This window comes from Protopterus annectens, chromosome 6.part0, assembly GCF_019279795.1.
Source record: "Protopterus annectens isolate FY-2018-M chromosome 6.part0, PAN1.0, whole genome shotgun sequence".
In the NCBI taxonomy this organism is placed as follows: domain Eukaryota; kingdom Metazoa; phylum Chordata; order Ceratodontiformes; family Protopteridae; genus Protopterus; species Protopterus annectens.
This window is the reverse complement of record NC_056737.1, coordinates 67,413,032-67,438,219: the sequence shown is the minus strand read 5'-3', so window position 1 is coordinate 67,438,219 and position 25,188 is coordinate 67,413,032. Positions and strand designations below refer to the sequence as shown.

The 25,188-nt window shown below is 42.3% G+C and overlaps 1 protein-coding gene across 1 annotated transcript in view; it reads right to left on the bottom strand.

Moving 5' to 3' along the window:
* SIPA1L1 (signal induced proliferation associated 1 like 1) overlaps positions 1-25,188 on the bottom strand; it is a 2,148,853-nt gene that overhangs the window by 786,948 nt on the left and 1,336,717 nt on the right. Inside the window, exon 9 of the mRNA XM_044073855.1 lies at positions 2,086-2,360. Within this exon, the coding sequence (XP_043929790.1) occupies positions 2,086-2,360 (275 nt within the window). The remainder of the gene's footprint in view (positions 1-2,085; positions 2,361-25,188) is intronic.

The window sequence follows — 25,188 nt, the reverse complement described above, 5'->3', positions numbered from 1 at the left end:
CTGGACGCGGACTATACCCAATAGTCAGGACTGCAGCAATGGAAGACGAAGAACATTCCACTGAGACACTGAGAGCATGTAAACTTCATATGCTCAATGAGTAAAGGTCAAAATCGAACCATCAGCTGTAAGGCAGTCATCTTAACTAGACTGCAACCTGAACTAAATAGCTCAAATTTTAGAATAAAGTTTCAGGCCAATGTCAGTTTAGAAACAGTTACCTTAATTTAAACTCTAAGGGTCATTCTGGGCAAGAACCTGAAACTTGATTAGCATATGAATGTTGCTATTTACCCTGAATTCCCAACCCACTGCTATGATTTTAATGCACATTTATGTAATGCGCATTAATTTATATATATATATATATATATATATATATATATATATATATATATATATATATATATAAACTGTACATTTTTTCTCATTTACCATTCACCATGTTAGTTGGGGGCTTTTCTTCAGAAGCTCCTGGAACAGACCACTGACCTAGCCAATAAGTCTGTAGGATGGTATACTCTGGTGTAGTTTAATGCCTGAGCTCACTCTGAGACTTGTGAACTCATTGTGAAATTCCTTAACTCATTTGAGAGTCTTGGCCTCACTCACATAGCTTCCACTGTTGCCAATAAATCTGGATGCTCACTGGACCTGATCGGTGGGTGGAACTGGTTTCTTGGATATATCGCTACCTGATTCATGTCAGATTGAAATTCCCACCAGTGACGTCACATGATATGGAGTTGGTCAGTGGTAAGCACTCGCACAACATTAGTAGTGACATCTTGTTGCCCACACCTGGTCAGCTCCTTAGCTCTGACAGTGCTGATACTGCAGCCACGGGCAGTCTGGAAGTAGAAGCTGCAGCTTGCATACATTAGCTCTGACAGTGCTGATACTGCAGCCACGGGCAGTCTGGAAGTAGAAGCTGCAGCTTGCATACATTAGCTCTGACAGTGCTGATACTGCAGCCATGGGCAGTCTGGAAGTAGAAGCTGCAGCTTGAATACATTAGCTCTGACAGTGCTGATACTGCAGCCATGGGTAGTCTGCAAGTAGAAGCTGCAGGTTGCATACATCTAAGATCCACTGGGAAGCATGAGCCATGATTTAGCCATGAGCTCATCTCACGATGGCTGCAACGTCACCTCTGTCAGATTTAACAGCACGAAGACAAGCTATGTCTCCTTGCCCATTATACAACATTTTACAGGGAGTCACAGAGCAACCCTTGGAACTACAGCGTTATGTCCCTGTCCTTTTCTGAACCACTGATTTATACAGGCTAGGAAGCTTTAATACCACATGCAAACATCTTCCACCAAGTTGTAAACCATAAAGCTCCAACATCTCTCTCTCAATGTTTTTTTCTGTATATTTTTATTCCCCCTTCTACTGTCTCCAGTAATCAGATTTCCCTTTTTAATCTGCATGCTGGCTTACAAGACATCGTTAAGGCAGCCACTAGAGTGGTGTTCTACTTTTTGCTCTAGCCTTGTTACCTTGCAGCAGCCTGGATGAGTGAGACTTGACTTGTGATTCCTTCTGCGTTTGTGTCAAACCCCTCTGCAGAGCACATAGTACTTGGTAGCCGCTTGTCCTTAGACCTTACACTGCCTCCCTTAAAGTTTAGTGTGCAATGCAGCAGGCTGCTTCCCTCCACTAGTACGGTCAAGCTGGTATCAACTACTTACTCATCCCCCCCCTCAGCCAGCTCTTCCACTTCCCATGATGCTATTCAATCCTGTAACACCTGGGTTCAGTTACAACATCCTCTCCCTACGCACCACTGAACAGGCTAGTGCTAATGTTTTCCTGTACTACAGCCATCATTCTACCTTGCTCTTATCTATAAGAACATCTTGCAGCAGAGCAAGACCTTCTGAATTTCTTCCTTTTCTCTAAGACTTACTTTAAAAACTGCTTTTAAATTTTGTGTTTAAACAGTCACACTCAAAGTGCAGTAGAAATACTACAACTTAGAAGTTCAAATAACTAAGTAGCTAGTCCTGTAGATGAAACCAGGTTTTACAGCACAGACCAGCAATAATGACATTGGTAAAATTAGTACATTAGACTTACCTACGAGGGGAGCTGTCATCATGTGGAGGGATGATCACAACTTTAACTGTCACCGAAGTTCTTAACAGATCAATCATCTGTTCATGAGAAAGTGTTGCCACAGCAACCTTACAGATCTCAACCAGCCTGCTTCCTTGTCGCAATCCTGCCTGCCAAGCATATCCATAAGGCTCCACATCGGCCACAATTCCTTCATAGTTCACATGAAACCCAAGCTGACCAAGCCCATTCCTTCTTAGTGTCATCTCCACTGTTTCACAGCCCTTTGTCATAATCTGAAAAATTCAAAAATGGATTAATATTTTATATATAAACTACATACAACCACAGGCTTATATAGTTTTATTAAACATTTTATTGTAGTATAAGCAGTTCGATTCTCAGCTAGAGCGTCTTCTGCGTGGAGACATGCGTGAATGGGCGTACCTTCGCTGAAGGTTGTGCGTCAGGCCTGGCAAGCCAGTACGTAAAAATCAACTGCCAATCATTAGCAGACTGGAGTTCTGCTGTGGTGACCCCTAACCGGGAAAAGCCGAAAGACACAAACAAACATTATAGTATAAGCAGTTATGGAATGCAGCCTAAATAAACACATTGCCTTGTAGGATGAAAACTCAAGATTTTAGGATGGACTTTGTATATCAGTGTCACTTTCTCTAACGTAACTACAGTTTTTAAGTTCTGGAACAATAACCTTGCATTTAAACTTAAGTTCCAGGAACATATTTATCTGTTACGTTATTCTATCATATATCTGTGCCTTGTTCAACATCTTGAGTTATAAAAACGATGGGATCTGGTTGGTAACACTACTGTACTGATCACAGTACATGTTCTGTAATCTGTATTCTAAAGAGGAACATGCACTGAAACCTAACTGCTGCCCCATGATGTACGTGCATTACATTTTACTTGTGTGGTATGTAGTGCTTCACAGCAGTGTGGTTGTCTTTTGAGCTTTTCTCCTAATAGTTCTAATGTAAATGAGCCTGCCTATTTATTATAAACCCCCCCCCCCACTAAACAAGTAGTAGTGAGAATAAGATGTGTTCTTACCTCCAAAGACATCTGTCTCAGTAGCCCACACTTGGAGTAGCCCAACAATTCTAGCCAATGGTTTATCACTAATGGTCAAACAGTAGAGCCCTCACCTTACAACCTGCTACACTTAATTCATACTGCCCAATCTCCTTTCTATAACTGATCCTTTTCTGGGTAGTAACGCTGATAGATGATGGAAATTAGTGGCTTTCGAAGTACAGTACGATTTCATCTCTTAAATTCCCAATATCTTTTTTTCACAGTATTTACTTATGTTTTCTTTTCAGCGGATTAGTTTTAGTACGTTTTACACTGCTATGTGCACTATAGCCCTGTAATCCTCTCTGCAATCACTTATTACAGCTAATACATCTTGCCTCTTATATATAAAACATTCCTAAATTCAGAGGGAAGAGGGACCACTTCTCATGGATGAAAAACCTACTACAATAAAGCTAATGTGACTTGCAGCTGTCCAGCCTGACATCTTTAAAGACTGTTCAAATATCAGGACATCCAGTTATTAAAAACTGTCTGCCTACATAAGCTGTAACAAGTACTTACCTCCTGTCCACCTGCTCACCTGTCAAAATCTACAACTCCTCCAGTGCTGAGATATATTTGGACTTCCAATATATGATCTGTGAAACTCTGGCAAGAGCAATAGTGCTCATCTCTCGTTTTAAGTTAATATACTATGGTTTAAACACACAATTCCAGCTTGAATCCTTTTTCTTTATTTTTAATAAGAATGAAAAATGACATTTGACATGGATCATACATAAGATGTTGTGACATTGGCCCATTTCAACAATTCATATGCCAATATCTAGAGCAGTCATCCCTGTACAACTACCTGTCCCTTTCTGTTGATTTACTGTTAAGTAAGGAAAGTGTGCTCCACCCTTAATGTTAGAAAAGTATTTTTCTTCGGTACTAGGTTACGTTGTCTAAACATATAGTAGCAACTTTTTTTCCAGTTGTACTACATAGGATCAGAGGATCATAGGAGGTCACTAGGCTAACATCCTCAGGGCCCTTACAAGCCTAGCAAAGTTCAACCAGACACTAAAATCAGCACCTACTGCCCCTGTCCAAGAGGGACACAGGTGGAATCCCCCAGGGGGAATTTCTGGTTACCTATCCACTCGTCCAAATTACACTTAAATAGGAGCAAAAAGGGGCTTTGTTTAACATGAACAGGAAGCTTGTTCCAAAGGTGGGGCAACCTCTGTGAGACAAATCAGTCTCTCCAGCAAGTTTTGTTGATGTCACATACAGTACAGTTTTGTACCTACCATAAATGTAGATGTTCGAGGATCCACATTGCTGCAGTCCTAACTATTGGGTAGTCCGCTGTCCAGTCGGCCCGAATACCAAAGTATATGGCTGACGTCGGTCAGGGCGCATTAGACTGACGTCAGTACGTCAGGGTACTAATGCGCATGACCGACGTCATATCCTCAGTCTTTTCTTGCCCCAGATGTCAGAAGACCCTGAAAAGATAAGGCCAAAAACCAAAAACTCCCAACATATCTGCACCAAAATATAAATATATACAAAATATACAAAATTAGCAGAATATAACCTCACCTACACAACCACCCCTAAACACAGAGGGGAAGGAGGGAGGGTAAATTGGACTGCAGCAATGTGGATCCTCGAACATCTACATTTATGGTAGGTACAAAACTGTACTATGTTCTTCATTCCACATTGCTGCAGTCCTAACTATTGGGTAGAATCCCAAAGCAGAGGTAAGGGAGGCTGGCAAATCATAAGGAAGCAGGAGCTGATAACATGCCTTGCAAAATAGCTGTGGCAAAACCAGCCCTAGACTTAGAGTAGAGAGGAAGGTGGTAATGCTTAGAGAAAGTATGCACTGAACTCCAAGTAGCTGCCTCCAAAATATCCTTAGTTGCCACCCCCTTAAAAAAGCTGTTGAAGTGGCAGTAGCCCTAGTGGAATGAGGCCTAATCCCAGCTGGAACCTCCTTGCCATGATGGGAATAACAAAATGCAATGCAAAACCCAATCCACCTAGAAATAGTTTGTTTTGACACAGGCTTGCCCTGAGAACTCAAAGCAAAAGAAACAAACAACTGCTGAGACTGCCTAAAATCCTTAGTCCTGCTCAAATAATAACGCAATTGCCTGTGTACATCTAAAGTGTGCAAAATCTTTTCCCCTTTATTTTGGGGATCTGCATAAAACGTAGGCAAATGAATAGTTTGGTTTAAAGCCACACTAGAAACCACTTTAGGCATAAAGGAAGGATTAGTGCGTAATGATACCCTATCCTTATGAAAAATCAAAAAGGCTCAACCGCCATAAGGGCCTGTAACTCAGAAACCCTTCTTGCAGAAGTAATGGCCAACAAAAAAGCAGTCTTCCATGACAAGTATTTCAGTTCAGCAGTAGCTGCAGGCTCAAAAGGTTGTAGAGTAAGTTTCTCCAACACAAAATTGAGATCCCAAGCAGGAGTAGGAGCTCTACGTGGGGTCTTATATTCTTTGCCCCTCTAAGAAATTGCTTGAACAAAGGATGTGAAAACAATGGTGGGTCACAATCATAGTGAGCTGAAATTGCTGCAGCATGTATCTTAATGGAAGAGAAAGACAAACCTTTGTCCAATAACTCAGTAAGATATTGAAGAGCCACACTCAAATTAGGCTCTGAAATCTCCAAATTCTTTGCTGCAGTCCAAAATAAAAATCTCTTCCATTTTTCTGCGTACACTTTCCTTGTACTAGGTCTTCTGGCTTCCATAATCACATTTAAAACTTGTTGAGGAAGTTGAGACCTGCTGTCTTTCAAAACAGAATATGCCAGGCTGTTAGATGAAGAGAGTGAAGCTTGACATTGAGCAGACGACCGTCCTTCTGAGACAACAGATGTGGAATCAAGGGTAAAGGCCATGGAGGCTTCTTTACCAGACTCCTCAGTAATGGGTACCAGTGCTGCCGAGGCCAATCTGGAGCTATTAAAATCATCCTTGGCTTGTCTTGTCTGACCTTTAGAAGCACCTTTGGAAGAAGAGGCAGAGGTGGAAACGCATACACATGAAGATTTTTCCAGCTGAAAGAAAGAGCATCCACCTTCCAAGCTGTGTGATGAAACCTCTTTGTGCAAAACTTTGGCAGCTGGTGGTTTAGTGGAGAAGCGAACAGATCTATGTCTGGAGTTCCCCAGGACACTGTCAACTTTTGAAATACATGAAGATCCAGTTTCCACTCGTGGGGATCCATGATTTGTCTGCTTAACACATCTGCTAAGGAGTTCTGTGCTCCCGGCAGAAACCTTGCCTGAAGAGTTAGTTGCAAGCTTAGCGCAGTCTCCCATAAAATCATTGCTTGCCTGCACAATGGGTAAGAATGTGTTCCCCTTGTTTGTTGATGTACCACATGACAGTTGTGTTGTCTGTTAGAATCAACACCTGCCCTGGAAGAAGTAACTCCTTGAAAGCCATTAATGCAAACTGGACTGCTAACATCTCCTTCATGTTGATATGTAGATGCTGTAGTCTGGCAGGCCACTTGTCTTGTATCCACTTTCCATTTAGATGAGCTCCCAAGCAATGTCTGAGGCATCTGTCGTTAGAATTTGACTCGCCTCTGGCCGGGTCACAGAGAGTCCCTTGTTTAGGTGACATTCCTGAGCCCACCACAAAAATTCCTTTTGAATGCAAGGTATTATTTGAATGACAGTGTCCAAATCCTGGCAGTGCTGTGTCCATACATTTTGAGATACCATTGTAGCTTCCTCATATGCAGTTTGGCATTGGGAAGCACCAGAATACAAGATGCCATGAACCCTAAGGCTTGAAGGACTGTCCTTGCAGTCAGCCCGGACTGAAGAGATAGTTGATGGAAGTAACTGGAAAGATTCTTTTGTTTGTCCGGGGTTAAAAAGGCCATCTGGGCTGCTGTATTCAGTCTCACACCCAGAAAGCACATGTCTTGAGAGGGTACTAGACTGGACTTTATTTCGTTCACAGAATACCCTAGGCATCTTAGCACTGCTATGACATATTCCAAATGCTGTAGAAGGTCTTCCTTTTCTTGAGCCAGAATCAGGCAATCGTCCAAGTAAGGATAGATTTGAATTCCTTTTAGCCTGAAGTAAGCTATCACTGGAGCCAGAACCTTTGTGAATACTCTGGGCGCAGTAGATAAGCCAAAGGGCAATGCAGAGAACTGATAATGAGAATTTCCAGCTCGAAAACGCAGATACTTTCTGCAACTCAGTCTTATAGGCACATGAAGGTAAGCTTCCTTGAGATCTAAAGTTACCATCCAGTGATCCTTTCCCAGCAGAGGTAAAAGCTGTTGTAACGTCAACATTTTGAACTTGGGAATGTCCAGATAAGTGTTGAGGATAGATAAATCCAAAATTGGTCTCCACGTGTTCCCCTTCTTCGGTACTAGGAACAGGCGAGAATAAAATCCTAGGCCCCTTTCTGGCAGAGGAACCGGCTGAATGGCCCCTATTTGGAGTAACTGAGAAATTTGCTTGTGAGCCTCTTGTCTTTGTAGAGGAGGAATGTCTGGCATGCCTTTGAAAGGAGGCAAGGTATGGAAATAAAACCTGTAACCGTGGTGAATGATATCCAGAACCCATTTGTCTTGGGTAATGAAATCCCAATTTTCTTTGAAAAGAGACAGTCTTCCTCCTAGAGGTGCCGCCAGGCGAGAAGGTACTGGCAGCTGAAAAGGCAGGTCATTGGGTCTGCTTACGAAAGGACTGACCCCTGCCCTCACCAGAAGTCTGAGCAGGTGAAACCCCTGCCCTAGGCCTAAAAACACCTGGAGCTCTGCCCCTACCACGTCTAGACCTACCCCTAGACTGGGAATCATAAGCAGGATAAGTCCATCCCTTAGCAGGCCAATTTCTACTAAACTTCGGAGGCTGCACCTGCAAAAAATCCTTAACAGTTTGCATAGACTTAGCCTTGTCCTCCATCTTCTTTAAAACTGCTTCCACAGGCGAACCAAACAACACATCAGACTGTAAAGGAGCATCCAAAATCCTTGTCTTAACATGCTCAGCTAAGTTCTGATCTCTCAACCAGGCGTGCCTCGAAGAACAGAACCAGTGGCAGCCACCCTGGAGGAGGCCTGCACAGCATCAAAACCACATTGCAAGGAATGTTTACCCACTTGTTCAGACACATGAACTAAATCCTGCAACTCTTTACACTCAATACCTTCCGCCAGAGCATCCACCTTAGATTTCAACTGTGAAAGAAGATAATTCTGATATTTTAACATGTGAAACTGACAATTCAACGCCCTCATGGCTAAAGTGGAAGAAGTATACACTTTCTTTCCCCATCTATCCAAAGCCCTTGCCTCTTTATCAGGAGGGACAGGATTTTTAACAACTGAGGCCTTCACACCTTTAGGCCCCTGAGAGACAGTTTCGGGTCTGCCCTAGGACTCTTAAAAGATACTTATGAGCTTCAGGCACCCTATAATACCTATCCGGTTTAACTGGGGCAGGAGGCAAAGAATCCGGATTCAGGGAAGCCTCTGCAAAAACATCTTCCACTACATTCAAAACAGGAGGTATAGCTAAAGGCCTGTGCTGGGGTAAAAACAAGAATTCCCTAAGCCTTTTCCTGGAATCAGAGAAATCTTGACCTTCCCATTTAAAATGCTCCCTCATGGAATGCAGAGTCTCTGAAAATGAAAAATCCTCAGGAGGGGAAGCTGAAGGAGTAGAATCATCCACATCAGAATCAGAATAAGGAGGGTACTCCTGCAAGTCTTCAGCCGAAGACTCAGAAGCCTCGAGCATTGCTCAAAACTCTCAAACTCAGACTCCACCCTAGGCCTCTTATCAGGAGGGCATAGAACCCCTTATCATAGTAATCAAATCCTCTGCCATTTTAAGCATATGTTTCTTAGGCAAAGACCCTGAAGTACTAGGAGAAACCCCCACTGAAGCAAAACTCGGCCTGCCCCTCAAAGAAGCCTTGGAAACAGAAGAGGAGGCTCTGACCACCTTAGGAAGAGAGGGAAGAACAGCCACCTGAGAAGCCCCTCAGCCTGGCCTACTTCCTGAGAGGAAACATCCTGTAACAGTAAAGTCTCTCCTGAGACTCCAAAGAAACACCTGGCAAAACCTCCGGCTCCACTGAGCCCTCTAAAGAACCGGCGTCTGGGACTGTCGGTTCTTCCACTCTAGGCTTTGCTGTTTTGTCCTTGCGTTTTAGCGAAGCGGCGTCGGAGCATCCGGCGGCATTTTATAATTACAACGCTTCCCAAACACTAACCTGGCACAGTCTAACCTTCTCTTAATAGTGCGTTTGTTAAATCTAGCACAAGAGCGGCATCCAACAACGTCGTGCTCAGGCCCTAAACAAGGTATACACAAAGTATGGTAATCCCTATGAGGTATCTGTTTCCCACAAGAAATACAGTTATTCACTTTTTCTGACATCCGGTTAAATACTGAGGCAAGAAAAACCAAAATATTCTAGCGGGTACTTAGCCAACTTTGATTCGGTCTGAAACTCTGGCTTCAGAAACTTTCAGAACGCCAACCTGCACTCGCAAAATTGCTTCTGCATCGGACCATGCGGCAAAAAAGACTGAGGATATGACGTCGGTCATGCGCATTAGTACCCTGACGTACTGACGTCAGTCTAATGCGCCCTGACCGACGTCAGCCATATACTTTGGTATTCGGGCCGACTGGACAGCGGACTACCCAATAGTTAGGACTGCAGCAATGTGGAATGAAGAACATCAGATTAATGTCCTTTGAGTGAGGGACCTGTGTGCCGTTTGACTTGCAAATTGCAACATTTCCATTAAAGCTGGGTCAGAAACTGCTCTGTATGAAAGGCACAGGTCCCCTCTGAGCAGTCTGTACAACACAGAGTAAAGTGACTGACTTCAGTCTGTCCACAAAAGACACATCTTAAAGACCCTGAATTTTCTTTGTAAGGAACTTTTGTAGTTTCTTCAATTGCTGCAGGTGTTTGGAAGGAACGTACCAAAGGGGAGGTTGTACTCCATTACTGGCCTGCTAAGGGAAGAGTACAGGGGGGTTATAACCTTCTGGAGGCAATGCCCTTACTTCTGAAATGAGCAATTTAAAATTCCATTCTTACCACTATGATGATATAAGCTAAGGTTGCTGTCGATCTGTGTGCCCAAATCTCTCACCACTGACTGTGTGCATAAGGTACTGCTATTGATGTGGTAGTTTGCAGGAACATCACCCTTGCCAAATGGGATAAAAACACTTTTTTTGCATTAAGTGTAAGACCATAATTTTGGTACCAGTCATTAGTCTGTATAAGACCTTCTAGCAGGATGTTGACATAGCTGGGTTTCAATGATCACTCCCAGTCTGCAGTCATCAGAAAATTTTGTCAGGCACAGTCCTTTAGTTTCAGCCTGTACTTCAGAGAAGTAGATTCCAAACAGTATGGGTCCCACAACTGATCCCTGTGGAACATCACTGGTTACAGATCTGCTGGAGTAGGTGGAGTCCCCTATTTTGACCCTATGAGTTCTATCAGTGAGCCAGTTTGCAGCCCACCTGACAATAAATGGGTGAGTTTATCAATGATGCCTGAGTGGGGGACTGTGTCAAAGGCCTTGACTAAGTCTAGGTAGGCCGTATACACAAATTTGCCCTCGTTTAGGGCTTAGGTGACTGTCACAAAGAAGTCCACCAAGTTTAACAGGCGTGATCTCTCTCTCTCTGACAAAACTGGGTGAGATCAAGCATTTGGAGATTTCCTATATCTTTGTTATTAAGGTCCATGATGATTTGTTTCATGGCCTTGCAGATAAGGTTGGTCAGTCTAATGGAGCTACAGTTCCTGGGGTCCATGGATTCACCCCAATTGTGCAAAGGGATAATGGTAAATATTTTCCATTCTCCTGGGACAAAGCCAGTGCTTACCTGTGATTGAAAAACGTGCCCAATGGTGATACTAACTCCTGTTTTAACCCATGTAGAACACAGTCTAGGATGTTGTCTGATCTCACACAGGCCATGTTTTTGACCTTGGGGAGGACGTTTAAGACCTGATCCTCAGAGATACTAGGTGGGGGACAGCTGTTAGGGATGCTTTGCATTACATGTGGTGGGGACTGGAGAGTGAAGTTTTCACTTAAACTGTCAGCCAGCAGGTTTGCTATATCTACAGGCTCTGTATATATCTATGGTGTGTCAACCAGCTGGTCCAGGGCATTGACGTTAAAGTCCAGGAACTTCTGGGCAAGTGAACTAGAACACACATAATTTACCCAGTCAATGGATGGGTAATTTAAAGTCACCCAAAGCCAGGGCATTTGGTTGTATCTTGATTGACTCAAGTAGATCCAAGTAGGCTGAATGGATGTCCTGATTCATGGAGGGGATTCTATAGCTGGCAATGACCTAAAGAGGGGTCTAAAATACAGTCAATTAAACCCGAAGTAATTCAGTAAGGTTTAGAATGCTTTCTTCAAATCTTTTATTGCGTCAAAGAGGGAATATCAAAAATTGAGTCTAGAGTCAGGTTAAACTCCTTATGAAAAACATCTAAAACTTTCTTAATCTCCTTCTTAAACTGCACTACTTGTCAGCAACCTCGAAATACACACACCCAGCATCCCCCCTCTCACTTTCATTAAAACTTCAGCAAATAATACCCATAGTTGGGAACGTATGCTGACTTTACCAGGGGTATAAAAGCAACAATAGAGGCTCTTCCATACAATAAATAAATGCAACTAAATGTAGCAAATTTAGACTTTAGCACATTCAGTCCTGTGTCTATCCTCTTCTTTTACCATAGCACATTCAGTCCTGTGTCTATCCTCTTCTTTTACCATAGCACATTCAGTCCTTCAGTCCTTCAACTGTCCCCTTCCTTTGACATAGCACATTGCCTTTCTGTCTCTGTCTGTACTTTCAGACTACACATGAAAGACTTTGGCTTCCCAACTTCTATACCTACCTTCCTTAAACAATACCTTGAGGAAGTGGACTATGTAATCCAAGAAAAGCAAACTTCTCATCTTAGCTCCTGCCTAAGGCTAGCAATCAAATGGATCAGAACTCAGTAACAACAGTAATACATCCTTCCAACTTTCCATATAGGTCTTACTCATACAGAACAGAGTACCTTTACTTGTACTGTGTTAAAGTAAAAAAAAAATAAAGTCTGGCATCCCAAGGCCCCCTGACCTTCACTTCCTATTCCACTATATATTTTTTCCTTCATACAAAATGTTTAACATTCACATTTTTACATAGAAAAAAAATCAGCTGGTGGCTATACTAGTTAAGCTTGGCAAACATACGAATACAGGAAAAATAAACAGATGTAAGGCCTGCAACTTTTAATCAAAAAGTCCAAAATTAAAAATGTTCTAGCTTTTAAATGCATCCTTTTTACTAACTACATATTCACAGGTAACTAAAAGCACACTATGCCACAGTAATGGCCATCCAAACCCTCAACTATTTACGGTTTCACAATTTCTTAGGAACAGAAAGTACTGTAGGGCCTAGGATAGATTAAATTTAAATACACAGCTTTAGTTTTTGCAATATGTTTGCACCCAGAAAAAATACCAACAGTTACACAGTATGTCAAGTAAACACAGCAAGCTGCATGAGTGATAAGTAAGAGTTTAACTCAGAGGGTTAAGGTTAGATGCTGTGAATGAGCTTCATCCTGTAGCCCTGGGTTTGATTCCCTCACTTTCTATTTGCAAAGTGAGAGACTCTGAGCAAGACTCAGTTTCCTAGGTGACCACTGTGAAAGGAAATGTCCACCCTGCGCTACTAGAGATATTCCATATCTACAAGTCTAACTCCTCATGCACTACCCATTAAAAAGGCTTGAATCAAACATGTGACATCAATAAAACCTGCTGGAGAGACAGGTTTGTCTCCCAGAGGCTGCTCAGCCTCTGGAACAGACTTCTCATGCACGTCAAACAGAGCACCTCATTGACCTTATTCAAGCACAACCATGATGAGTGGATGGGAAACCACAAAGCTTGTTCCAGGGGTTCCACCTGTGTTCCTCATTGACAGGGGCAAAAGGTGCTGACTGAGGTTTCTTTTTGGGGAAAAACTCTTAGCTAGGCTTGGAAGGGCCCCAGGGCCATTAGCCTAGGAACTTCCTATGATCCTTATCTGATTAATGAATAATTAAATTAAATTAGATTTATTATATTATCAAAATGCCATGGGACGATATGGAAATTTTGATAAAGAGACCCCCCCCCCCATATGCAACACAAAGTGAATATTGTTTTGTCACCCCCCCCCCATATAAAACATTCCAGCAAATACTGTTTTATCAAGAAGGCAAACAACTGGGGGCACAAATAGTATCCTTGGGGAGTACCACACATCAAAGTATAAACCGTACAGGTTCACAGGTGTGTACTAGGCTAATGGCCCTGGAGCCTTTACAAGCCCGTAGGATTATCCTGGCATTGTACCACCCGACCTTAGTTCCCCGTGCCTCGATCGAGTAGAGCCACTGGAATGATCCCCGGGGTGAATTTTCTATTCCCCATCCACTCATCAAGATTTCTCTTGAAGAGGCCAGTGAGGTGCTCTGTTTGACATGTATGGGAAGTCTATTAAATAGCATGGGCAATCTCTGGGTTATGAGCCTGTCCCTCCAGCTTGCTCTTTTGATTGTGGTAATGAGGTTGAGGTCTCTGTAGTGTGCGGTGCGAAGGGACTGGGATTTCTTTAGATGCAGCATTTCTAACAGAGCTGGGTCAGACATGCCTTTGTAAGTCAAGCAGAGATCACCTCTAAGTAGGCGATATGAGACAGAGAATAGTTGGGAGTTTTTTGAGTCTGTCCAAATAGGACAAGTGTTTAATGTCTAGGATCCTCTTTGTGAGGTACTTTTACGGCCTCTCCAGTTGTTGCAGGTGTCTAGTGAGGTACATGCCAAATGGGGCATTGTACTCGATGACTGGCCTAAAGAGGGAAGAGTAGAGGGAGACAATGACTTCCTTCTTCCTAGATGCAAAATCCTTAGTAATGAGATGTGCCACATAGAAGGACTTTCTAACCATAGTGGCAATGTGGTGGTCAAAAGAGAGGTTGCTGTCAACCTGTGCTCCCAAATCTCTTATAATGCCTTCTGTGTTCAGTGGACTACCATCGATGTGGTAATTCATGGGAACTGGGTTTTTCCCAAAGGGGATGACGACACATTTTTTTAGCACTGAGCTTAAGGCACCAGTTGTTGGTCTCAGTGAGGCCGTTCTGTAGGATGTCAGCATCACCTGGGGAGTTGTTAATAGCATCCAACTTGCAATCACCTGCGAACTTTGTCACCCAGAGTCCCTTTGTGTTGGCCTGGACTTCAGAGAAGTAGATACCAAACAGGAGAGGACCCAGGACCGAACCCTGTGGGACTCCACTTGTGACTGGTCAGCAGTCTGACTTGGAGTCAGCTACTTTCACACTGTGGGTTCTTTCTGTTTGCCAGTTTGCAACCCACCTAGTAATATAGGGGTTTATGCCTAGCTTAGTGAGTTTTTCTATGATTCCTGAGTGAGGAAATAGTATCAAAGGCCTTGGCCATATCAAGGTAGGCTGTATGAACCACCTAGCCTTCATCCACAGCTCTGGTTACTGAATCAAAGAAGTCGACCAGGTTCAGCAGGCATGATCTACCCTTCACAAAACCAAACTGTGTGGAATCCAGAGTTTGGAGATTCCCTATATCCTTGTTTATTAGGTCAAAGATGATGCGTTCCATAGCTTTGCATATCAGACTCGTTAGGCTAATGGGGCGATAGTTCCCAAGGTCTGTAGTCGCTCCTCCTTTGTGGAGAGGGATGACTGTAGTAGTGTGCATAATGGAATGTGAACTCTTTTAATTTTAGCAAATAACCCCTATAAATCTCATCTTCAGAGAACAAAAGTCAGAGAACTCATTTCTTCTTAGAACTTGTAAAAGAAAAGGCCATTTGATGTAACTGAAGGCCTTCTCAGCACCAAACCTAAGAATAACTAAACTACTGTGTATCATCAGCAACCTGCAATAACAAAACTTAAAACACTGGCAAAGTTAGTGGTTCTCCCAAAACTCCACAATGATCCACACCAGCTAATTCAAAAAAGTATCTAGCTACACAGGCCACTGTAACAGACATAAAACATTTACAGTTGTGGTTCAAAAAATGAGACAGGCCTGTGGCAGGACAGCACTACAGAAAATTTACCCTCCTTGAGACTCATTGTAATGAAGGCCTCTTTCCAGGAAGGCAGAATTTCATCAGTCTGACCCATATTTAAAGAACCATTAAACCCCAAATTTCCAATAATTCGTTGGAAGTGTATCAGGGCCTATGAACTTCCAAGAGAACTGTCTCCAAAATATAGTCTGGATATCTTCTTAGGTGATGAGTTTCATCAGTTTCTAGTTGTACTGGTTTCAGCTGCGGGAATGGTACCAGATCCAAATAGTGCTGAAGCTGGACCTTCCATTCACTGTTCTTTTGATCACGACTGTATAATCCAGAATAGTACTGATAAATATGTCCTGAAACTTGGCGGGATTCCAACTCCCTTCCTCTTGGATTCCCCTGTTTAATTATGGATACAGCCCTTACAACTTTCAGTTCCCAATATTATCCTCAACAATTTCAAATGTCCATTTAATACACTCCTTAAATCTATCATAATTCAGAAGACAAACTGGAAATTACCAGTACCTTTGGGCTCCTTTTCAAGGAAACCTACAAGTGAACTGGTGTACTCCCTGACAAAAGAAGGGGGGCCACCAGCTGCAAGTACAGCCTGTACAGGGAGCTCCTTAGTGGCAATCAACCAATCAAGCCTGGATCAGGCATGACATCTTGTTTAAGAAAGTTGAAAATTAGATGATTCTCAAACATGCAATCTCCATAAGGAGTCTTGCACCAACTCTCCCTTCAGGAGGGTCAAGGTCCTGAGGGTGGATGCAAGACTCACCAATACATGTTTTATGGAATGTTGATTGGTTTCAGATGGGATATACACAGAAGCCAGTATAGTGTAAGGTTCACAAAGAACTATTTATAGATTTCTTTAGCCCCTTCAGCACAGGAAAACCTCTTAAAATTAATAAAGAAACTCACTGCATCATGCCTACCACAAACGTCAAAAACATCCTTCATCAAAACCAAATTTTACCAATTTTCTGTATGACATCACATACAATTTTTTTTCTTAAAAGGTGAATACCGATGATTTGTGATACCAGAAACCAAGAAAAAGCAGTTACTTTTTTGTATGTGTGTGTATGCAACCAGCAAGATGGAAACATATATTCAAAATAATTGCCTTGTGTAATATGTGAGTAATAGCTTTTTATCAAGAAGCCTGCTTTGTCAACATTAACACAGAATGTAAATGTCCTTGCAGATGTAAACAAAAAGCAAAGCATATTGAACTATATTAAGAAGTGTATGGTGCAAATAACAATGTTATACAAGACAGTTGAATAGAAGTGAGCAATGAGTTTGACAAAAAAGGATTTTAGACTGGATATTCAGTGGAATATCACAGACACAGGAAAGGGGGAATAACCAGATTTCTGAGTGGACATTCAGCAGATAATTGGGGACAAAGGGGAACAATACCACTGATTGTGAGAGAAGCCCCAGTAGTGATAGGGGAAAGGACAACAGACTTATAGCAGGGGGGTTATTGGCAGGGGAGAATTATTACACTGACGTATTTATATTCCACCAAAAACTACAGTTAAAGAGTATAGGAGAAATTTTGGAGAAACAGTACATTTTCATCAATGAATATTATTTATGGAAAGGGGACTGGAACCTGATTTGAAAATCTGAAGCTATATCAGGGGGACTAGAAAGAAAGAAAAAAAAAAAAAGAGGACAGATTTCTAAAGAAATATATGAGAATATTTGCTATGGAATACATTAATTTAGTAGCAGGAACTTGGACAGAATTTACACAGTATTCTTCAAAATGTGACCAGGGCTAGACTGGATAGAAATTATATTTCACAGTTGCATTTACATTTAACTGAAAACTTTGAGACCCATCCAATAACTATATCATATCAAGATAAAATGCAGGATACTTATATAAAAATGAGTTACTGGTGCTTTTCTACTTATTAGACATCTTAGACCTAAAAAATATAGGGGTACAGTTTTATAATGTAAGAAGTAGAGTGAAACAGAAATAGGAATTATACACAATCATAACATACATATAGCCATTAGACAAAGAAAACCTAGTCCAGGACAAATACATAATCAGACAATGAAACCTAATCCAGTACGAACGTATAATCAGACAATGAAACCTAGTTCAGGACAAATGCATAACCAGACAATGAAACCTAGTCCAGGATGGATGCATATAGACATATATCTATTATTGCAAAGTACGGACATTAATAGTATGATTTTTGAAAATTACATAAAATATGAAGTGCTGGGCCAAACATAATTCTTAAAACTGGATAGATGGTGGGGATATAACAAATACTGGATGACCCTTCTCATTAATAGCTGCTCTTGTCATTCCTAATGCAGAGCTTAAAGTAGTAGTTTTAGAAGACCTACCTCTGTCCGAAACAAGAAGGCATATTACAACTATGCCACTGTTACTTTTGTATATAAATGTAATTACTTTGTGTTTAAGTGGAACTTTGTATAATGCGATGTAAGCAAATGGAAATTTTCTCCCTGGGCCGCCACTGAAAATGGGTATTACCCAGTCAGACTTTCCCAGTAAACAATGACAGATAAATAAATAAATGCTGCTCAGAGAAAAGGAGGTAGGGCAAACACTTTGCAGGCCTTTTAATGATGAACTATGATTTAAGTTTATCAGCCAGAAGCTTTGGCTGAGGCATTTACTAACTACTAGAATTATCTAAATAATTCACTTATACAACTTGATGAGCCACCAACTAATGAGCACAATGCTGTAAAACTAAAATGCCCTTATTCTGAGATGGGAAAAATAAAGGGACAGTTTATGATTAGAAAAAGAGACTAGTAGTCAGGGACCTGACTCTTTTAGTGGACTCTCAAATATTTTGGAAATGCTTCTGGTACTTCCCTTAAATTATGCATTTATTTTATTTACCCTTTGTTGACTGGGTTAGTTCCTCTAGGCTACTAGCCTCTTCTTAGGGGGAGACCCAAGGTGGTATTTATATTATTAGGGGAAATTTGGCCAGGGCATCAGGGAACTTCCACTATTCTTTTCTATAGGTGTCATGGGACCTTTTACATTCACATACACAAGCTACCACCAACTCAAGCAGATGGGGGCCTTGGTTTTAACATCTTATCCAAAGAATGAACAATCAAAATGCAGTATACCCCCCCCCCCCACCCCATGCTACACTGCAGTGTCAGTAATTGATCTACTCTGGTGTGGGAATAGAACCCACAGCCTTCTGCACCAAAAGCAACTGTGCTACCTGTTGCACCACTGACACTACTATATATCTAGCATACAGCTCGGCAAGCTCCTGCCTGGTGCCCTGCAGAGTTCTACAGCAACAGAGAGACAAGAGAGAGACTTTGGAGTGATTAAGTATCATTTTTCTGCATTTTCTTGCTGTCTTTAGCTAATTCCGCCTAAAATGCAGATTTTTCTAGAGTTTCTGTGATTTAAAAAGCTTGTTTCAGCTACATATTGTACTTATTTTACTGCCTGCACTTTAACAAAGTCTTTTTTGTGTTTAAATTACCTGTTTAACTGTTGTAGGCTACACATTCAAGTGTGATTGACACTTCTGTGCATTTAAAGTGTTTTTTTGATTGTATCTGCTTTATTTTTTGAAAAAAAAAAAAAAAAAAAAAAATATATATATATATATATATATATATATATATATATATACTTGTTTTCCTGCCTTTCTAAGCTAGTATAGTCCAGTTTTCAGGTTAGTGTTGAATTCAGGGCTGTGTTACAAGTTTCTGTGTTTGCCCATACTTTACATGGATAGAAGAAAGTTTCTCTGTTCACTGTGAGAGAGGGTGCTTTGAGCAGCCTATCTGTCTATGGATTTCAGCCCAGAAATTAGTAGTTAATTTCTATCTCTTTCATTTCCCTGCTATAAAACCCGCATTTGTGCGGTTTTGCACGTCGAGCAGCGCCGGTTGGCTACGGTATAACTATTCCCGGCTCCACACAGTGTACTCTTCGATTTTTCCCTTGGAACTAGACAAACTTTCAACTTAAGCACTCAAACCATTCACTTCTCATCCCAGCACTTGTTCAAAACTCATAGCAAGCACTAATAAATCTTAGCACTAGACCCCCCCTATACTGTAGAGAAGCACAAGGCTCTCTATTCGACCTTACTAGCCAATCAGTAAAACAGTTCAATGTACCTATCCAGGCATGTCTAAAGGGCAGTTGTAGGCATACTCCCAGGTCCAACTGGTGAATCTGGGCATTTTGAAGCAATGTTACAATTGCCTCATACACAGACAACCCTCTCCTCCTTCCACCAAACACTAATACATGCAAGAGATGCAATTATACAGCCAAAATGGAGGCTAAGCTCTCTCAACCCAAAACTGGACCAGGCAGTCAAGAGGAGAAAGGAAATACTTGCATCACACCACCAGTCTCACATAGACCTATGAGACCAGCACTGGCAAAAAACACACATAAATACACAAAAACATACTCAGAGACTCTAAATAAAAATCTGCAAAAGCAAAAGAGACCTCCAAAGAAGACATCCAAGCAACCTCCACCCAACACAAACCAGGTGATTTCAATTACCCAAACATTAACTGGGAGAACTACTCAAGTACAAACTCCCTTGCCCAACATTTCCTAGAATTTATAAACTCAAAAGCCCTGGATCAACTGGTCAACACCCCAACCAGAGGTGTCAACATATTGGACCTGGTCATCACCAACATGGGCGACCAGTGTTCCACACTGGAGATCAACCCCCTCAATGATTAGAGCTGACCATAAACTAATCACTCTGGATATCCACATTCCACCACCACCCCCGGTCAAAGAAACCATAGTGAAAAACTTTTCAAAAGCAAACTTCACGTTACTTAAGACCGAGGTGGGAAATTTCAAAGCCCCCATGCTAAAGGATAACACTGTCCAAGCTGCAAAATCCTTTACTAATCCACTCTACTGACACCTACAAAAATGCATGGATCGTGCTATCCCAAACAAAACCAAGACTCACTCCTCCAAGAAAAGGAAACCAGTCTGGTGGACCCCTGCCATAAACAAGCTATACAATAGGAGGAGGAAACTAGAACGGAAAAGAGTAAAATCCCAAGAAGGGAAGACATGCCTGATCAGTACCAGCAAGAAACTACATTCCCTCATAAAATCATCCAAGGCTAGCTTCGAAAGAAAAATTGCCATGGACTCCAAAGATAACCACAAGGCATTCTTTAGCTATGTCAAGAATCTAAGTGGCAATTCTCAGATCTGCTCAGAGTTAGTGCAGAATGGCACAAAATACACTGAACTGTCCGATATAGCCAACATCCTGGCAGACAGGTTCAGTGCAAACTTCACCCCCCTCTCTCCCCCAACAGGGCCATAACTACACCAGAAGAATGTAGTGCCCCTGAAATCACACTTGGGTTAAAACAGCCCTCTCCAAAGTCAAAAACACAGCATCAATGGGACCGGACGGTGTCCCAGGCTGTGTCCTACACAAGCTCAAAGATGAACTAACCCCTCACCTAAACACACTGTTTAAACTCAGCCTCTCCACAGGCTACTTGCCCACAGAGTGGCACACAGCAATGGTTATTCTGCTCCACAAAGGTGGAGCCACAACGGACCCCGGGAACTATCGCCCTATAAGTCTGACTAGCTTGGTCTGCAAAGCTATGGTGCGCATCATCATGGATCTCATTAACAGAGACATAGGAAACCTCCAAACACTGGACCCTACCCAGTTCGGCTTTGTTAAGGGCAGATCATGCCTCCTAAACCTGGTGGACTTCTTTGAGACAGTTACCAAGGCTATAGACGAGGGAAAGGTGGTCCACACAGCCTACCTAGACCTCGCAGAGGCCTTCGACACCATTCCCCACTCAGGTATTCTAGACAAGCTCACCAGCCTGAACATAAACCCCTATGTTACGAGATGGGTTGCCAACTGGCTCACGGGCAGAACCCACATTGTAAGAGTTGCGGGAGTTAGGTCTGACTCTAAACCGGTTACAAGTGGCATTCCCCAAGGCTCAGTCCTAGGACCCCTCCTGTTCGGCATATACTTCTCAGAGGTACAGGCAAGCACAGGAGGACTATGGCTGACCAAGTTTGTAGACAACTGCAAACTAGGGGCTATAATTGACTCTCCGGCTGACACAAACATCCTCCAAAAGGGTCTCAATGAGACAGATACCTGGTGTCAAAACCATGGCCTCAGGCTAAATGCCAAAAAGTGCACAGTCATCCCCTTTGGAAAAAAACAAAGTACCCACAAACTACCACATAGGTGGTAGCCCCCTAAATATTGAAGACGTAATAAGGGATCTGGGGACCCAAGTAGATAGTAAGCTCTCCTTTGATAATCACATTGCCAAAGTGGTTAGAAAATCCTTCTATGTGGCCCACCTAATCACAAAAGGGTTTGCACCCAGATTGAAAGAGGTCATTGGGCCCCTCTATGCATCACTCATCAGACCCATCATACAGTACAATGCCCCATTTGGGATGTACCTTACAAGACACCTGCAACAACTGGAAAGACCACAGAAGTACCTCACACCAAGAGGATCACTGGCCTCAAGCAGATGCCCTATGCAGCTTGAATGAAGAAACTCCAACTGTACTCGGTTGCATATCGCCTACTCAGAGGTGATCTCTCTGCCTGACATACAAGGCCATGTTCAACCCAGAATTGATGGACATGCTTCACCTAAAGAAAACCATATCCCCTCGAGCCACATGCTCCAGGGATCTAAACCTCACCACAACAATAAATAGAACGTACTGGAGGGATAGATTCCTGTCCCAGAGACTTCCCATGCTCTGGAACAAGATTCCAATCTACATTAGACAGAGCTCCTCGCTAACCCTCTTCAAGAGAAATCTTGACGAGTGGATGGGAAACAGAAAGTTTACCCCAGGGATCACTTCAATGGCTCTGCTGGACAGAGGTACAGGGAACTAATCTAAGGGGGCGGCGAAAGCCAACACATTACGGCTAGGCTTATAAATGCCCTCCGGCAGATAGCCTAGTACCTACCTATAAACCTATCTAACAGTTTACTAAAGTATTGTTATGTACCATCAGTATGGAAAACAAACTGTGGTTCCCATCTACAAAAAGTGGTAATATGTTTGGTTATTAACTACAGATCCATTAGACTGACATCTAGTCTGCAGACGTGCTTTTAGATAGGTCTGCTAAACAAGCGTATTCAACAAAACAAATCTATAACAAAATCAGAAATCTTTTCCAGAATGGATTTATAAAACAATACTCAACTCTAATATGAAAGAGATTTATGATCAACTGAGTATGCCAATGATGTAGTGTATCTGGATGTTGCTAAAGAACTCAATATGCTAAAATGAGATTATTTTGTCAACAGCAATCACTTTCAACAGTATCACTTATGTTACTGGTTGGATACATATCTGATTGTCAAATTGCATACAAAATGGGTCATGGTTTTAGTCTTCAAATCTAGGGAAGCGAATATTAAAACATGGGTACCTGAAGAGTAAGTGTTGGGAACAGTTTTATTTAACTAGGTATTCTCTATATTCCTTAAGTCACTTCATAAATGGTAGCCAAACATATAAATGACTGTAAAAGTGACTCAGACATGTCATCGGATAATGACATAATTTAAAGAGATATACAACAAAAGTACAGTTTTGTACCCACCATAAATGTAGATGTTTGAGTGCTAATACAGCTGCAGTCATAGCAGATGGGTTCTCCTGCCTTCAGGCGGGTCCTCGGTCGGCCGAATTCCAAAGTCTAGGTCCGGCGTCGGTTGTCGTCGCTTCTTCCCTGACGTCAGTGCGACAGGGGTATAAAAGAACCAGCCGACGCCATTTTCTTCAGGTTTTCTTGCCCCAGATGTCAGGTGCCCCCAGAAGGAAGGCAATACATAAAATTATGCAATAATGCAATGCAATATAATCAAAAAACAGTAGTTGCAAACAAATACACCATAAAAGAAAAACCCCTAGAGGGGAAGGAGGGAGGGAAACCTGGACTGCAACTGTATTAGCACTCGAACATCTACATTTATGGTAGGTACAAAACTGTACTATGTTCATCGTGCATACAGCTGCAGTCATAACAGATGGGTAGAATCCCAAAGCTAACATAGGGGTGGTAGGCACTAGGTGGAACTAGGAGGAGCCAAAATGCCCTGCAAGACTGCAGTGGCAAAGCCTGCCCTAGATTTGGAGTATAATGGTAGGTTGTAGTGCTTGGAGAAGGTATGCACAGAACTCCAAGTGACTGCTTCCAAAATATCCTTGGTAGGTACTCCTCTGAGGAAGGCTGCAGAGTTGGCTGTGGCCCTGGTGGAATGGGTTCTAATGCCTGTAGGTACAGTTTTGCCATGAAAAGAATAGCAAAAGTGTATGCAGTGTGCTATCCATTTTGAGATTATCTGTTTGGAAATTGGCTTTCCTTGAACTCATACCGCATAGGCCACAAAGAGCTGTTCTGCTTTTCTGAAAGGCTTTGTTCTGTCCGAATAGTAACGCAGTTGTCTGTGGATGTCCAAGGAATGTAGTAATCTCTCCCCCTTGTTTTGAGGATTAGGATAAAAAGTAGGTAAACGTATGGCCTGATTTAAAGCTACCCTGGATACCACTTTAGGCATAAAGGACAGGTTGGTTCGTAAGGAAACTTTGTCCTGATGGAAGATGATAAAAGGCTGGACAGCCATGAGAGCCTGTAGTTCTGAAACTCTACGAGCTGAAGTGATAGCCAGAAGGAAAGCTGTTTTCCAGGACAAATATTGCAAATCTGATGAGGCAGCTGGCTCAAAAGGAGGCAAGGTCAGTTTTTCCAGAATGAAATTAAGATCCCAAGCAGGTATTGGTTGTTTCCTTGGAGGTCTTAAATTCTTAGCCCCTCTGAGGAACTGTCTTAAGAGAGGGTGAGAGAATAAAGGTGGATCAGTGTTGTATTCTGCAGAAATGGCTGAGGCATGGATTTTGATGGAGGAGAACGAAAGTCCACTGCTTAGCAGTTCCACCAAATATTGTAGTATTTGAGGTAAATTCAGTTTTCCAGGGTCATGGCCCTTTTTCTCATTCCAGATGCAAAAATGTTTCCATTTTGCGGAGTAAGCTTTTCTAGTTGATGGCTTTCTGGCCTACAAAATGACATCCTGCACCTCCTTGGAGAGTAGGGCCTGCTGTGATGCTAAGGAATCTTCCATGGGGCTAGATTGAGTGCTTTTAGCTGACTGTGAAGAGTTTTGAAGCTGTGCTGAGTCAGAAGAAGAGGCATTAGAGGCAAGGTCCATGGTGGGGAATGCGTCAGGCTCCTCAGGAGTGGGTACCAGTGTTGCCTTGGCCAGTCTGGAGCAATGAGGATCATCTTTGGTCTGTCTGCTCTGGTCTTCAATAGGACTTTGGGCAGCAGAGGAAGAGGTGGGAAGGCATAAACTGTCATTGATGTCCAACTGAAAGAGACAGCATCCACTCTCCCGGCCTTTGGATGGAAGATCCTTGAGCAGAATTTTGTCAATTGATGATTTTTGTGGGAGGCAAAGAGATCTATGTCTGGCCTTCCCCATTCTTGGATTATTTCTGTAAAAACTTTTGGATGCAACTTCCATTCGTGTGGATCTGTCATATTCTTGCTTAGGTTGTCTGCCAGCGTGTTTTCCTTGCCTGGCAAGTACTGTGCTTGTAGTTCCATTTGTAAGTCCATGGTCATGTTCCAAAGTGACATGGCCAGTCTGCATAGGGGGTAAGAATGTGTTCCTCCCTGCTTGTTTATGTACCACATAACTGTGGTGTTGTCCGTTCTTATCAATAGTTGACCTGGTTGTAGAAGGCCCTTGAAAGCTATAATAGCATTTATTACTGCTAGCATTTCTTT